General features: G+C 50.6%; 8 protein-coding genes across 8 annotated transcripts; 4 read left to right on the top strand and 4 right to left on the bottom strand.

Moving 5' to 3' along the window:
• Positions 1 to 270: 270 nt before the first annotated feature.
• Positions 271 to 2,714, top strand: N7520_011027 (Sec1 family protein; the record flags this gene model as incomplete). The annotated part of the gene is made up of 7 exons (XM_057144960.1): positions 271 to 304; positions 364 to 401; positions 460 to 547; positions 614 to 760; positions 817 to 1,019; positions 1,084 to 1,550; positions 1,619 to 2,714. The coding sequence occupies 7 exons, from the start codon at positions 271 to 273 to the stop codon at positions 2,712 to 2,714; spliced, it is 2,073 nt and encodes a 690-aa protein (XP_056990714.1).
• A 440-nt stretch (positions 2,715 to 3,154) lies between these two features.
• On the bottom strand, positions 3,155 to 3,961 carry N7520_011026 (putative G-patch domain protein; the record flags this gene model as incomplete). Its single annotated transcript, XM_057144959.1, has 1 exon — positions 3,155 to 3,961. One exon carries the CDS (start codon positions 3,959 to 3,961, stop codon positions 3,155 to 3,157), a length of 807 nt encoding a protein of 268 aa, XP_056990713.1.
• Positions 3,962 to 4,148: 187 nt separating this feature from the next.
• N7520_011025 (putative oxidoreductase) lies at positions 4,149 to 5,458 on the top strand (the record flags this gene model as incomplete). Its single annotated transcript, XM_057144958.1, has 2 exons — positions 4,149 to 4,325; positions 4,391 to 5,458. The coding sequence occupies 2 exons, from the start codon at positions 4,149 to 4,151 to the stop codon at positions 5,456 to 5,458; spliced, it is 1,245 nt and encodes a 414-aa protein (XP_056990712.1).
• A 270-nt stretch (positions 5,459 to 5,728) lies between these two features.
• Positions 5,729 to 6,976, bottom strand: N7520_011024 (NAD-dependent epimerase/dehydratase family protein; the record flags this gene model as incomplete). The annotated part of the gene is made up of 3 exons (XM_057144957.1): positions 5,729 to 6,580; positions 6,658 to 6,892; positions 6,948 to 6,976. 3 exons carry the CDS (start codon positions 6,974 to 6,976, stop codon positions 5,729 to 5,731), a joined length of 1,116 nt encoding a protein of 371 aa, XP_056990711.1.
• A 1,136-nt stretch (positions 6,977 to 8,112) lies between these two features.
• N7520_011023 (deadenylation-dependent mRNA-decapping factor PAT1) lies at positions 8,113 to 10,709 on the bottom strand (the record flags this gene model as incomplete). The annotated part of the gene is made up of 3 exons (XM_057144956.1): positions 8,113 to 8,236; positions 8,294 to 10,513; positions 10,576 to 10,709. 3 exons carry the CDS (start codon positions 10,707 to 10,709, stop codon positions 8,113 to 8,115), a joined length of 2,478 nt encoding a protein of 825 aa, XP_056990710.1.
• Positions 10,710 to 11,425: 716 nt separating this feature from the next.
• N7520_011022 (glycosyltransferase family 15 protein) lies at positions 11,426 to 12,727 on the top strand (the record flags this gene model as incomplete). Its single annotated transcript, XM_057144955.1, has 3 exons — positions 11,426 to 11,473; positions 11,561 to 12,322; positions 12,374 to 12,727. The coding sequence occupies 3 exons, from the start codon at positions 11,426 to 11,428 to the stop codon at positions 12,725 to 12,727; spliced, it is 1,164 nt and encodes a 387-aa protein (XP_056990709.1).
• An 899-nt stretch (positions 12,728 to 13,626) lies between these two features.
• Positions 13,627 to 14,311, bottom strand: N7520_011021 (mitochondrial 37S ribosomal protein uS12m; the record flags this gene model as incomplete). Its single annotated transcript, XM_057144954.1, has 2 exons — positions 13,627 to 13,793; positions 13,873 to 14,311. The coding sequence occupies 2 exons, from the start codon at positions 14,309 to 14,311 to the stop codon at positions 13,627 to 13,629; spliced, it is 606 nt and encodes a 201-aa protein (XP_056990708.1).
• Positions 14,312 to 14,590: 279 nt separating this feature from the next.
• Positions 14,591 to 15,351, top strand: N7520_011020 (proteasome maturation protein; the record flags this gene model as incomplete). Its single annotated transcript, XM_057144953.1, has 3 exons — positions 14,591 to 14,593; positions 14,769 to 15,204; positions 15,281 to 15,351. The coding sequence occupies 3 exons, from the start codon at positions 14,591 to 14,593 to the stop codon at positions 15,349 to 15,351; spliced, it is 510 nt and encodes a 169-aa protein (XP_056990707.1).
• Positions 15,352 to 15,668: the final 317 nt, after the last annotated feature.

Raw genomic sequence — 15,668 nt, 5'->3', positions numbered from 1 at the left:
TATCACAGGAAGAAAAAAGATGTTGCTTATCGGGGATGCATTCCCTGGCGCGCCACCCGAAAGATCCACTTCCCTGTCGAAGCTCAAATGGTGGGGAACCACTTCCCCTTCATATACCTCATACGAAGCCACCTAACTCTTCTGGTGCTCCTATTTCTCCGGCCTTTACTTCCTTACACTCTTCAACTTTCCCACAATTGATACACCTCCTTTGAGATCCACCTTTCTATCTACGAACAGCTGCAGCTCCCAATCTGTGGCCCGCCAAACATGGGCGCTTCTATAATCGAGATCCAGCGCGACAGTAAGTCTCCTGGTGGGTACGATGGGCAACCCTTTGGCTAACCAAATCCCTCTTGATAGTCATTTTAAGCACGATCCGCCAAACTGTCGGCCACGAAGTACGTTATTACCTCGCCTCCCGCTGCCACAGACATTAACAACCTTGCTCTCGCTCAGTGGAAAGTCCTGGTAGTCGATGAACAGAGCCGGAAATTGATCAATGCCGCTGTCAAAGAGGAAGAGATCCTCAACCTGAACGTCTCCAGTTAGCCCATCCTTACGCCTCAGTTCCCTGGAAGTGACTTGCTAAAAAAAAATCACCACCCCGCAGATGTCGAGCAAATTGAGCACCGACGACCGAACAACCCGGACATGGACGCCCTTTACATACTGTCCCCGGAATCATGGATCGTGGATTGTCTCATGGCTGACTTCGAGGTCAAACGGTATCGGAGGGCGTTCCTGGTTTGGACCTCTTGTCAGTCGGCGGCAGCACCGGAAGCTCAAAGAAGCCTGGCTAATAGGTGTCTACAGTCCTCGACCCGCAGCTACGACAGCGACTTGACCGATCTGACATGGCACGTGAACGGACCGCAGACTTTCGAATCATGAATATCAGTTTCTACCCCCGAGAGTCACAGTTGGTCACCTTCCGCGACCCGTACAGCTTCCCGATTCTGTTCCATCCAGGCTGCAACAATTTGATCCGCAACCACCTTCAAGAGCTAGCGCAAAAGGTAGACTTACACTGCTTGATATTTAGATTGCAGCCTGAATGCTGACAATATGCCTGTGTCTAAGATCGTCTCACTCTGCGCTTGCTTAGGCGAATATCCAGTCATCCGCTATTACAAACCGAGAACCCCCACCCACGAAGCTGCTGTTCTTGCCTCACATTTGGCACGGTTTGTTCAGACTGAATTGGATCAGTTCGCGCAGCATCAACGCGATTTCCCGCCACAGACCAACCGACCTCGGGGTGTTTTACTCATAGTGGATCGATCCATGGACACATATAGTCCTCTTCTCCATGAATTTACCTTCCAAGCTATGGCTCATGATCTTCTCCCAATCAAGGACGGAGATAAAGTCACCTACAAAATGGTGCTCCACGAAGGTAAACCCAATGAAGAGGAGAAGGAGATGGAGATTGGAGAACATGATAAAGTGTGGGTGTCGTATAGACACATGCACATGAAGGATCTGCTTGGGAAGCTGGGAGAGGATTTTGCCAAGTTCAGAGCTGCCAACCCTCAGTTTGCTGAAGAGTGAGTGTTTCAAAGTGATAAATGGCTTGTTGCCCATGTTCGGTTAAGCTGACATCCAACTTTCACAGTCTTGAAAAAACGAATGTGAACACGATCAAGGATATGCTGGGAGGACTGACTGAATTCACAGAGGGCAAGGATGCATACACCTTACATCTTAACATGGCAGAGGAGTGCATGAAATACTTCCAAGAACACAAACTCCTGGAAGTGAGCTCCATCGAGCAATCGTTTGCTACCGGTCTCGATGAGAACTACAAGAAAGCCAAGAACTTGGCAGCACAACTTGTTCAGTTACTTGACGATGACCAGGTCATCCATTCTGACCGACTCCGCTTACTGCTGTTGTACATCATGTATCGTAACGGGTTGCTAGGGGGGGATATTCGAAAACTCATGGCGCACTCCGAACTACCGGGACGCAACGGGGAAGTTATTGCCAACCTTGGGCTCTTGGGTGTCCGAGTGGAAAAGCCTTTGAAAGACGATACACCTCCACCACAACCTTTATTCAACCGCTGCGCGCCACCGCAGAATGGAGAAGAGATCAGCCTGTCGCGGTACGAGCTGGCAGTCAAGCAGATGCTTGAGGAGCAAATCCGAGGTTCACTGGACACTACCACCTTTCCATTCACCCGACCCCATACCGATACTGACGGTAGCATGGCCGCACAGGACATGCTATCGCAACAAACCTCTCTGCGCAGTGCCAAACCCACCTGGGCCCGCACAAGGAGTGTTGACCAGCCCCGCCAGCGTATCATTGTCTTCATGGCTGGTGGTGCCACATATTCCGAGTCCCGCGCCTGCTACGAGATCTCCCAGGCCCACAACCGAGACGTCTTCCTTGCTACGACACACATGCTCACCCCGGGCCTGTTTATGCGCCAAGTGGGCGATCTCAGCATGGACAGACGTCAGCTAAACATCCCTGCTGAGCGGCCGAAGCCTACTGCACCCGCTCACCTCTTCGAGCGTGAATCACCGCCCGCGCCAGCAGCGCAACCTCAAAAGAAAAAGCCGGTTGCCAGTGCGAATGCGCCCACGGCGCAGATGGCAAACATGTCATTGAACGGGTCAAACGGAACACCGCCGCCCTCGTCCAGTGGTAAAATGCACAAGAAAGAAAAGGAGAAGAAGGACAAAAAATACCGATTCTTCTAGATACCAGCTTTAATCCGATGGTCTGCCTTTCCTTCTGTCGCCTCTCTATGCGTTGCAATGTGTTTCCATTCAAGCGCTGTTGTGATACCATCTTTTTGTTGTCCTATTTTGGTTGTCGAATCCTAGATCCCAAGCATATGTACGAGGCGCTTCTATTGACAGCAGGGAATTTATTTCGTGGGCTTCGTTCCCTCGGTCATGGGATTTACTGTACGTGGGTTCTTGCGAATGTATGTTGAAGAGAAGGAATCATAGTACCCCATACTTGCTGTACATTGGAGGCAAGCTTTACATGTAGAATCTATTTGTTCTGTCATTGAGATTTCCAATTTCATATAGGGTATCATAATCATAAACATGCTAATGACCAAAATAAACCGTCAAATCAACCTTAACCCAGGCGCCATGCATATTGTAGAAATCAAAGCACGATGTAAGTTCTAAGCACTCTCCCCGAGGTACTTCAAAACCTCATCACTCTGAAAGAATAAATTCCGCATCTTCTCCCCTTTCCTCTTCGCTTCAGCCTCCTTCTTCCTCACCTCCTTCGCATTCAACTTGACAATCTTATTCTTCACCGGCGCAGGAACCTTTAACGGATCCCCATCTTTATCAAGCCCCGACCCTAATCCCGCTTTGTCATGCTTGATTCGACCCTTCAGTGGCTCCCGGATACCTTCGCGCCCCGCTGCACCGAGACCGAGTCTGCTATCTGGATCCCAGCCGTAGGTTGACAGATAGCGCATTCCTGCACGGGTGCGGTCGAGGTGGCTGGGTGGGTGGGAATGTTTGAGACAGACTTGGTGGGCTAGAGAGGCTTCGTGGGGACGGGAAGATGTTGCTTGTGATTGCGATTGCTGTGGGTCTGAGAGGGGTAGATTGCATACGTCGCAATATTGCTCGGGTGCTTTGGCTTGAGGCTCGGTAGTATCGGTGAAGGCTGGAGGTGTATGGATAGCCTTAGGTGTTGGCGGGGCGGAATGAGTAGTTCTGGGTGGCGGTATTGGGTTCTCGGATGAGTCTGTATGAGTAGGTGTGGATGGAGATGTGAATGATTTATTTCCCTGCTTCAGTACGATTGAGAGGTATGCATTTGCGATATTGGTGCCAGACTTGGATGAGGCTGCCGTAGTATTCAACTCTCCCGAGCGCACGAAGGGTACTCTTTTGCGCCGGATCCCAGCGCCAAAAACACGCTGATCTTCTAGCGGAAGATAGTAGTCTTCGTCATCATAGTCTGTGGACATGATGTACTCCCTACTGCGGGGAGTATGTAAATGGTTGGAAGGAAGAAATTCCAAGAATAGAATATTCTGGCGATAAGAAGCCTAGTGATAAGGATAACATATCGATAAGGTAACATACGTACACGCTTCCTCAGCTTGACCAGTTTTCTTTCCCCTTACACTTTCGCTCAATTCCCTCCCTCCCAGCATGCCTATCCCAATTCTTATCCAGGGAGCCCAGCTGGGCATTTCATCTATTCCATTTGCATGGCCAATTATAAAAATCACACCATGGATCATCCTATTCGCCGCGTTGAAAATGTACTTCGGCGGAGCCCGCAACACCTCGGAGCGACTAATGCATTCTAAAAGGGTCATGGTGACGGTAATTTCCCCTGCCAAACTTCCCTATCCTTATTGAACATTATCCTAATTACATCTTCGCGGCAGGGCGGAACATCCGGTATAGGCGCCGAAGTTGTCAAAGGGCTCGCAACCCGCGGAGCCCAAGTCATCATCCTCACTCGCCAACCACCGTCCGACCTATTCATCGTCGAATTTATCGACGACCTTCGCAAAAGTACAGGAAATCAGAATATCTGGGCCGAGCAAGTCGATCTCGCATCCCTGCATTCCGTCCGCACGTTCGCTACACAGTGGATCGATAATACCGAGCCCCGTCGTCTAGATGCTGTTATCCTGTGCGGTGGCCTTGCTGTGCCCGCTTCCGCGAAGAAGAGTACCATTGACGGAATTGACGAGGAGTGGCAGGTGAACTACCTTGCCAATTTCCATCTCCTGAGTATCCTGAGTCCGGCATTGAGGGCACAGCCGGCGCACCGAGACGTGCGTGTAATTTTCACCGCGTGCTCGGGGTATATTGGGGCGAAGTTCGAATTGGAGCGTGTGAAGAGGGGCATGACAGGAAGTGTTTTATCGAAGGATGGAAAAAGGGTTTTTACTGCTGCGCCGAAGGGTATTTATGCTCTTAGCAAGTTTGCGCTTATGAACTTTGCGTTCTCTTTCCAGAGACATCTGAGTTCGTTTGCGAGACCGGATGGCTTGCCGGCTTGTACGAGGGTTCTGGTTGTGGATCCGGGTCATTCGCGGACTCCTGGGACTCGTCGTTGGTTGACTGGTGGCTCACTCTGGGGGTTGCTGCTTTACCTGATTACATGGCCATTTTGGTGTCTGATTCTCAAGTCGCCGCAGCAGGGTGCGCAGAGTATTCTGTATGCTGCTATGGAGGAGTCGTATGGACGGGGCCCTGGTGGGTGGTTCATCAAGGAGTGTCGGGAGATGGATCTTGCGCGGACGGATGTGCGGGATGAGGATGTTGGAAAGCGGCTGTGGGAGTTTAGTGAGAAGCAGATTGAGGAGGCTGAGAGGGAGAGCGCTTTGAACAGGACGAGGGAGAAGAAGGAGAAGGAGGCTGCCAAGGAAAAGGAGACTCGCAAGGAAACATCATCTGCGAAGACGCAGACTCCTGGGTCTAGACGGAACAAGAAGGCTAAATAAAAGGGAGAAAATTGGATATAGACTTGCATACATGTGGTTCCGGCTCTGTTTTAACTCGCATATAGATATAGATATAGAATAAGGAAATTTAAGAAGGCTTCTGTTCCCTTCAAATATGACAAGTCTGATCTTTCTTGCTGTGCCTTAAGGTCTAGGTTTACTTATCAAAGATCAATATAGAAAAAGGAGATTCGTTTCATGTGTTCTACTAAAGTTCTATGCTAACAAGTCGGCTTATGTCAACCATCAAAGCCTGCTAAATTAAACTATTTATTTCTTCAGCTGAGCCAGCAGCTCGGCCGGCGGCTGCTGACGGTATCCCTCAGGGTTGTTGTGAGTCCAGAGCCAGAGGTCCTCGCAAGCCTGCTCGAGAGTGTGGGTAGGGGCCCAGCCAAGCTCCTCGTGGGCACGGCTGGCATTGGCAGTCAAGTTCAAGACATCACCAGCACGACGGGGAGCGACCTCGTAAGGAAGATCTCGGCCGACAGCAGCAGAGAAAGCGCGAATCATCTCGTAAACGGTACAACCCCTGCCGGTACCCAAGTTCCAGGCGCGAACACCGGGGTTGTTGGCGCGGAGGTAGTTCAGGGCCTTCAAGTGGCCATCAGCCAGATCGAGAACGTGGATGTAGTCACGGATGGCAGTACCATCGTGAGAGGCGTAGTCATCACCAAAGACGGCAAGCTTCTCACGCTTGCCGGTGGCGACCTGGGCCAGGAGGGGCAGCAGGTTGTAGGGGACACCCTGGGGGTCCTCACCCATAATACCGGAGGGGTGAGCACCGGCGGGGTTGAAGTAGCGCAGGAGAGCGCCGTTCCACTTCTTGGCCTCAGCCTCGTTGCCGGCCTTGATGGCATTGTTGCGCTGGGCGTTGATGGTGTCGGTGATGATAGTCTCAACGGCGAACTTGGTGTTACCGTAGGGGTTGGTGGGGCCCAGAGGGCAGTTTTCGGGGATGGGAATCATGTCGGGGAAACGGGTGGCATCACCGTAGACGGTGGCGGAGCTGGAGAAGACAATGTTGTAGACATTGTGGCGGACCATAGCACGCAGGAGGTTAATGGAGCCGAAGACGTTGGTGTAGTAGTAGTCGAGGGGCTTCTCGCCAGACTCGCCGACAGCCTATAATCAGAGGATTTAGTATCATAGCTCTTGTTCATGGATCATAGATGTAACTTATGATAGATATGAGTTCTTACCTTCAAGGCAGCAAAGTGGATAACGCTGTCAATGTCGGGGTGAGCCTCGAAGACCTTGTCAAAGGCGTTCTCATCGGTAACATCGAGCTCAACGAACTCGGGCTTCTTGCCACAGATCAACTCAATGCGGTTCAGGGCCTCCACGGAGGAGTTGTACAAATTGTCAATGACAACAACTTTGTAGCCAGCCTGGAGCAGGGCCAAGGAGGTGAACGAGCCAATGTAGCCCGTGCCACTGTTAGCGCGGGGTTAGTTTTTATCGCAATTAGTGGGGGTCGATTGTCACTTACCCAGCGACAAGAACAGAACCGGTAGGCATTGTTAATTAGGGGGAAGATAGATTAGAGTTTTGATGTTTGGGATGAGGATGGGAAGAGAGAATAAGAGCAAGCTTGGAGAGCGGGCAGCTTGATTTAAGGGGAAATCCCGTCTAATTAACCGGGTGGGGATTTTACCACCCGTTCATTGTATATCGCCACGCATGCGCCTAGACCCCTGGGATGTCTTTCCATATACATCTATTCAATGTTGTTTTTTGAGCTTACGATCTCTAATCTAGTATTTATATATGTTTATCTGGTATCTCATGAAATCTTTGATGAATTCTTGATGTCTAAAAAATATAATCCCCTTTGAAGACAAACCAGGTTTTTTTCGGTTTCCAATGTAGATCCCTGCGATCGTCCATGGCGGTGGATTTGGGAGCGCCACTCAGGAACGAAACCAGTCAATTTCGAACCCGTACTTATGCGTTTGGGTCATGATAAACGACGGGAACTTAGGTTAGGATAGGCGATATGACTGCATGCGTCAAAAGACCAATTTGTCAATTTGTTTCAGTTGCAAGTGCGGGTCCAAGGTACCGAATCATATAATCCCCGCCCAAGGGTCCATTTTGCGATCCAAATGCGGGACCCGAAAATAGATTCAGGAGACACGTGGAGCCATGCACCTCTGTACTTCGTACATGCGGGTTTTTTTGCACGAAAAAAAATTATTCAATACATATAGACATCCTCGTAGAATGACAAATTTTTGGGAAATCTTCCCGGCAAAAAAGGAATAAAACAAATGGATTGGTATGAGGAGAAAGAAAAGATAAAAACACAATTGCTCCATTTCAGGGTAAATTGTGCCCTGAGATACCCTGAGAAATATTCGGGTCAAGCTAAGTGCTGGGGAGAGAGCCCCTGATGTCCTGGGTCCCCGAGGCCAGCAACCAGAGCTGTATTTTTAACAACCCATGGTGCGGTCAAAGTTCAATAGAAATCATAAATTCATTTCCACAATATATCGTGGAAGACCTGGGGTTTGAAGCCTATTCCGTCGGGAATGGCCTGTGCACGGATGGACATGATGTTCGCGGGTATGGGAGGTGCCATTATATATCGGCTAGTCGTGCATGACAGGGGGAGATGGATGATAGTGCCCCAATGAATGGACATGAAACTGCATTTAACCAAGAAGTTCCACGTCCAGACCAATGGCCCGCATGAATAGGTTGACATTTCCCAGGCGTTGGCTAGCCATGTCCGCGGGAAGAGTCTTGCTGTAGCCAACAGTTTCCATCACACGATCCCTGTAAAAATGGTCAGTATCCAGAGAAGCTCATCTCAACGTTGAGAGAATTACTCACTTGACAGCAATTACCAGACGCTGTTGTTGCTCAGGGCTGGCACCAATGCCCACAGCGGCAAGGAATTGCCATACGTACATATCGTCACCAGTGTTGATTGAACCCGGGAAGATATGTGCCAGACCGGGCTCCAACATGTCAAATAGGTCATTAAACTTGTCCACCCACTGTTGCCAATCACGCTCGGAGGCCTGACCGGCCTCCTTGACGATCTCGGCCCGACTGAGCAACATGGTCAGGATACCCAGACCAATCTTGGTGCGAGCCACCGAAATTACCTGAGTCTGGGCAATCACCAGACCCAGAAGGCCAATAATTATGTTGAAAGGTGCCTCATTCACGTAGCCCAGCAAGCTCGGCATCACAGCCAGTGAGAAGAGATCAATGGCTTCACGCACCGCGACAGGCAACTGGGCGTCACCAGGTCCTGACGGGTGTGCAAGACGCACCACGTCCAAGCTGTCCAGGTGAACCACAATCATGGTGAGGATGGTGACGCGTTGCTCTTGATCGATATGACGGAAGATACGGGGAATCGCCTTCTTGCCCTTCGGGTAGGACAGGAATGCAATGAAGGGGTGGGGGGTGGTTGCGTTGGGAACAATAGGCTCCATGACTTTAAGGGCTTGCCACAGTTTCTGGTTGAGAGACTGAACCTTTTGTCGCCATTCCATATGCTCCTGGATAGCTTCCGTGTCACCTTCCTCGGGGGGTGGTGGCATGGTGCGCTCCATGTCCTCCATCGACATCAGAGCATTGTAGACAGCCTCAATGTTGCCCAAAAGAGACTTGCGATCACTGGTGCTCAGGTCCGAGTGCAACTTCTTCGGCCGGGGTCCTTCCGAGCTGTCGGGTCGCTTAATGTTTAGCATGGGCTTCGGCGCCTTGGCGTTGCTGAAGGAAATCTTGCCCAGACTGCCTTCGATGATGAGCTGCTTGTTCTTCGGCTTGGCCTTGGCTGCCTCGACAGCACGCTGCACCTGTTGCTGCATGCGCTGCATGTGGTTATCCGCGCCCTGGAATGCCCGGCGGTTTCCATGTCCGCCAATCCGGTTACCAGTCTGCAGAAGGTATGTTTGAGCAAAGTGTCCCAGGGGCTGGTGAGGGTGCTGGCGTGGAGCACCCCGAATCTGGCTGTAAACCTGGTAGTAGAAGTCCTCGGCGAGGACAGCCTCGGGGTCGGCATCCGCCACATTGCCAGCCGCAGCCACAAGCTGCTGGAGCTGAATGCGAGTGATAAAGTTCTTGTCCTGGGGCGTCATCAAGCCATTGCCTCGGGATAGGAGGAAGATCTTGTGATTGCGCTTCGCCCTCTTAGCGTCCTCCATCAGATAGGCGTTCCGCTGTTCCTCGGTCAGATGCACCAGCTGTTGCGGGTTAGTGATCACCGGCAATCCACCGTTGGGTCCCCGAGAAGGTGGGGGTGGCATCTGCTGCTGCTGCCGCTGGCCCAGGGGTGGACCCGCATGACGAGGGCCTTGAGGTGGTAGATTTGGTGGAGGAAGGTTATTCTGCACCAAATGCTGGAGGGGTGTACCAGGCACAGGACCAGGGGCGCCATACAGTTCCTGGATACCCGGCGGGGGGTGCGACATATGCGGGGGCAGACCACCCTTTTCAAGCTGTCGAAGAATTTCCGGGGGCATGTTGGTGGGGAATCCATCAGGCAGCGTGGGGAAGTCCTGCGGGTGGCGCAGATAGGATGGATCGGGCATGTGTTGAGGCATTGACTGCGTGGGGATGGGCCCGAAAGCCTGGCCTCGGTTGCGCAGCTGGGCTTCCACCTCCTCTAAACTCATCATCTTCCGGCTAGAAGCTGGCATCGTAGGCATAGTGGGCATCGCGTACATCGGGGCTGGACTCGGTTCCGCCTTCTTCTGCGAGACACCCCACACACTGGACTTGGCCTGGAGATCAGGAATATATCCGGGATCCGAATACTTCTCGTAACCGGTGCGCTTGGTGATCGACTCGGCAACAGGCTGGGAAGCTACGTGGACATCCAGTGGGGCGGGAGGTGCGGCATGGGGGTTCTGCAAGCTGTATCGGATGTGCTCTTCGCCAATGGCATCGGCAACTTGAGCAGTCCGACCGAAGAAGTCAAAGTCCCTGCCGACACCACCACCGGCATCCCCACCGCCAAAGGTGTCATCGTTGAACTCATCCTGGTCGTCGTCGAGTCGGTCACCAAGGCCATCGTAGGTGTCCTCGAAGTCAATCCTTGATGGGTGTTAGTCTAAGTCCAAAACCCGAATTATCATCATAGCTTAGAGGATTCTCACGCGTCATCGTCTTCAAGCGCCGAAGCACGGGCAACCTCCGCGAAAGGATCCGGATTCTCGAAAAAGCCCCGCGCACCAGTATGACCAGGATCTTGGTCCCTAGGCAGGGCGGTATTGAAGCCAAAGAAAGACATCTTTGGTTCACAGGAGGGGGAAGGGGAGGGGGAAGAAGGGGAGATAAAGATGATGGTGGGGAAGATTTCCAAGATGAAGTCAAGCTGGGAAGTTCAGGGAAGTGCGGATGCCTTAGATATCAGGCTTACTGCCAAATCCATACGGCGATCAACGCACAAGTTTTAGACTTGCAAGTGGGGGATATATCAAGTAAAGATCTATCTAGTTCAATTTCAAGATAACTATGAATTGATTCTATCCTGCCATCAGTACATAACTACTAGTAGTACTGGTATGTACATATGTTTTGTAATATGTGGCTCCAATTACGAAACAATAAAAGCCACCCCGGTTTAATTTGGTTCCGCCCATTCAATGGCCATCATAGATCGACACACCCTAGAAAGTGGATTTACTTTTTTTTTTATAAGGCTGATCATTAAACTTGAACATTCAACTTAAGTATTTGTGAAGTTCAGCCGGTGAAACCTTACGCGGCTGAAAGCGGTTGTTGCCCATAACTCATTGCGCGGCCTCTCCGAATCCAGACCTTGTTAACTTCCTCCGCCCGAGGTGCCCCCTTATTCTCTCTTCTTTCTGTGATTTCCTCCAATTCTATACTTCTCTTATTCTACTATCTTGCACATGGTATCTCTTTAACGTGGGCCTTCCCTGATTTTGCTGGCCTAATCAACTCTTGTCACTCGTTTCTACAACACCATAACACTTCGCCACCATGTCTATCTCTGCGCGCTATACACGATACCTAGTGTTCGCCTTAGTGGTATGGTCTCTATGCAATTTCTTTATGGAATCCCGCAGGTCACAGAGTTGGGGACTCGTAACCAACACCAGACTAACAAACATCTAGGGATTGGCACTCTTCTACTTCGTCTCACGATCCTCCCTTGAAATCCCAACCAGTTCCTCATTTGCCCCACACCCTCCTACCTACGAAGAGGTTAAGGAGGTTAAGGAAGAAAAAACACAGAGCTCTCCTCCTGCATCTAATGAAAGGGTGAACGCCACCTTTGTCACTCTCGCCCGTAACTCCGACATTTGGGACATTGCCAAGTCTATCCGCGCCGTCGAGGATCGATTCAACCGCAACTTCCACTATGACTGGGTGTTCCTGAATGATAACGAATTCGACGACGATTTTAAGAAGCTTACGACCGCACTGGTCTCCGGTACCACCCACTATGGTCGCATTCCCAAGGACCACTGGTCATACCCCGATTGGATTGACCAGGACAAGGCGCGTGCCGCACGCCTGGAAATGGGTCGCAAGAAGATTATTTACGGTGACTCTGAGAGTTATCGCCATATGTGCCGCTACGAGTCTGGATTCTTCTTCCGCCACGAGTTGATGATGAACTATGAGTACTACTGGCGTGTGGAGCCTAGCATTGAGCTCTACTGTGATGTTCCCGAGGACCCTTTCCGATTCATGAAGGAGAACAACAAAAAGTACAGCTTCGTGATTAGTCTGTTTGAATACTATGAGACCATCCCTACCCTGTGGGATAGCGTGAAGAGCTTCATGAACGATCACCCGGAGCATATCGCTGAGGGGAACTCCATGGAGTTCATCAGTGAGGATGGTGGTGAGAGCTACAACAAGTGCCATTTCGTACGTTTTTCAGCCTTATATTTCACATGGTATGATTCTAACCTGATTTAGTGGTCCAACTTTGAGATTGGCAGCCTGGAATGGTTGCGATCCGACCAATATATTGACTACTTCACTAAGCTTGATCGCGATGGTGGCTTCTTCTACGAACGGTGGGGCGATGCCCCAGTCCACTCGATTGCTGCTTCGCTCATGCTCAAGACGGAGGAAATCCATTTCTGGAATGAGATTGCCTACTATCATGTTCCATTTACCCATTGCCCAAGCAGTGAGAAGACGAGGCTGGATCTTCGCTGCCACTGCAAACCCAGCGAGAACTTTGACTGGGCAGGCTACTCATGCACAAAACGATGGTTCGACGTCAATAACCTGCCGAAGCCAGACGGCTGGGATTCGCAACAGTGACTCAAGGTCCTCGGGGAGTGGGCACTCTTCCTGTCTGTGGTTGGCTTCATTGTTGTCATCCTTTACCGCGATGTACGGGTTTGGCTGTTGATTCGAATCAAGTTCGTCGCCCAATCTGCGATTGGTATTGTCGGTTTTCGCCCAAATATAACCAAACACCGCTCCGTGAGTGGTAAATAGTGGTCCTATTCTAAGTATTGCCTGAAAGACCCACCAATTTTTTCTTCACTTCTATGTTTGGGTTTACTATTTTTTCTTCTTCTCTTGCAATTCCATCACTGACGGTCGTCCATATTGGGATTTTACTTTATGTCTGCCATGTGTTACTATTTGGATTCTCGACAGCGTTATTTTTTGTTCCTCGCAGTGTTGTATGCATGGGCGGAGTACCAGATTCCCCAGGATGAGCAACATTCGTTCTTACGATATCAATACCTTGAGCCTGGATAAACGTATCTAAACATTGAATCACCATATGTTCCTGAGAAACTGAATGCAACAGAACTAAAAGAACCTTGTTCCATATTCTACGATTGTAGAGACTCCATACACTACTTCACTAATACATATAGCGCGTATATTCTAGCAGTTAAAGCAAGGCAGCACAGCCCTCATGTCATATTAAGTAAGTTAATGAAGACGTCTATAGCGATGCTCAAAGTTGAATGATAAAACCAAATAACTGTTTCCTATAATGATACATGCGATCCAATAAATAACATATCGCCTATGCTGCAGAAATAATACAAGGCAAAAAAAAGGGAAATGACAGGGCTGCAAAGCTCAGGACATCACGTAGCCTGGCGTATGGAGCTCTGGCAAAAAGAAGATAAAGCAACATGATTCCCGACCTGCTGCTCTAGCATCCATCAAACCATATCCCACATATATCAACCCGTCTAGTTACCCTTGGGCTTCTTCGTTCCATACTTTGAGCGGCTGCTGTTCCGGCTTCCAACACCACCCAGATCCATAGCGCCACGAACCAAGTGGTACTTCACACCAGGACAATCCTGGGCTCTGCCACCACGAACCTGAACGACACTATGCTGCTGAATATTGTGACCTAAAACATCCCAGAGTAAGCCACAATTCAGACAAAATCGCAATCACAATTCCAATTCTCAAGCATCTTCAACACATACCTTCACCGGGAATAATAGCACTAATAACCTTGCCTGTACTCAAACGCACACGAGCAACCTTGCGCTCTCCGGAATTGGGCTTCTTTGGCTTCGTCACACCAGTCTTCAGACACACACCCTTCAGTGACGGGTGGTCCTTCAGCGCGGGCGAACGTCCTCGGCGGGCACGCTGGCCCTGTCGGCAGCCACGGCGGACTTGGTTGTATGTCGCGCGGATAATTGGGGAGCTGGAGAACTGACGACGGGCAGTGGCCGACAGACCAAGGGCCGTTTGCGTGCGGAACACGGGCTGGAAGTTGAAGCGGGAGGTGAGCGCGGGCTGTGGGCGGAAGGCGCTGGTGGAGGTGGTGAGGGTGCGGAGGGGTGTTGATGTGATTGCTGGACGCTGGACGAGAGTCCGCAAGGCCCGGAGGGCCAGAGGTGAGATTAATTGAGGCATTGTGGGGTGTTTGGGTTTCGTGATGATGCCGCAGTTGGAGTTCTAGAAATGTTCAATGGGAATTGGTGCACGTGACTTTGGGGGTAGTTGCGTCTTTGGTTTTTGTGCGAGGCCGGATAAGCTGGACGCGCTGCTTCTCTCTGCCTGACGTCCTCCGCAACTGCAGTCGACATCTAAGTTTCTTAATTCCTCCATCGTTCGCCCTATCCAAAATCTCTGATTCTACAGAATACTAGCTACTGTCTAATTCCCGAAGGAATCGATCGAACATCTGTCATAATGGTGCGTTATCAAGCTACGAGACATCGTCATTAGCTAGTTGATCCCATCTCCGGGCAACGTCAGCATACTATATCATCAATCCCCTTTGTTTTGCTGGTGCTGAGTCGATCGACTCGGCATATTGCAACACACTTCTACAGGTGATATAGATGAAATGAACTAACCAGAATCACAGTCTCTCCGCATCGCACCCCCGTCCGGCTACTCCAACAGCGTCTCCAACACCACAACCCGTCACACTCGTCCCTCAAAGGGTGCCCCCTCAGCACCCGGTCTCCCTGATACCCTCCGCAACAAGCTCACTCTCCCCGCCACTGCCCACGCCTCCTCCACCAACAACCCAACCGCCAGTGAGATCCCCTCTTCCACACACCCGCTCGAGGCCCGCCTGCTCGCCTGGCGCGCAACCCAAGATGCAATGAAGATGGAGTCCCTGCGCCGGGCATACGGTATTGCCGAGCCTGTTCGCCGCGGTATGGAGCTGAAGATTGTCCGTGATGGTTCCTTCCGGCCTGCTGTGCTGGGTGGCATGAAGGGTGGCAACGTCCACGAGGATATTTTGTCAATTGGAGGTCGGGATACGGAAGTTGCTTGGGAGGATATCTTCCACGGTATGTTAAATTACCAGCCTATGTTTTCTTTTTGCTTTGTGTTTCTTGTTCCCTTGCTAATTATGGATGTTTTCAGGTGACGAGTTCCGGGAACCGCCTTCCTTCCACGATGAGATGGAGAAGCGGTTGAAGATGGAGTTCCACTAGAGTTAGTGGTTATTATGCGATCTGATGACTTGTTCTTTTCTCGGTCATTCAATTAAATTAGTCATACATTCTGACCCGTCTCCGAATCATGCCCACGACTGAGATAGATTACCCCAGTGGGTGCATCATTTCTGTATCCCGCTAGCGATACTACGATGTAGCTCAATTAATCTATTCTTCTTTTCTTTCAGATTAGCTACTTGAACCCCTCGAGCTGATCATCAACTGCGAGGCTACCAAGTAGCCCAGCGTGGGCTCGTTACACGTTTACACAAAAATTGGCGCAGATATCCCGAGTAGATGTAAATATTCACATC

The sequence above is a fragment of the Penicillium odoratum genome (genome assembly GCF_028828045.1).
Source record: "Penicillium odoratum strain IBT 22623 chromosome Unknown utg000008l_segment0_segment0, whole genome shotgun sequence".
NCBI lineage: Eukaryota > Fungi > Ascomycota > Eurotiomycetes > Eurotiales > Aspergillaceae > Penicillium > Penicillium odoratum.
Note: the sequence above shows the minus strand (reverse complement) of the source record. Positions and strands in the feature narration are given on the sequence as shown.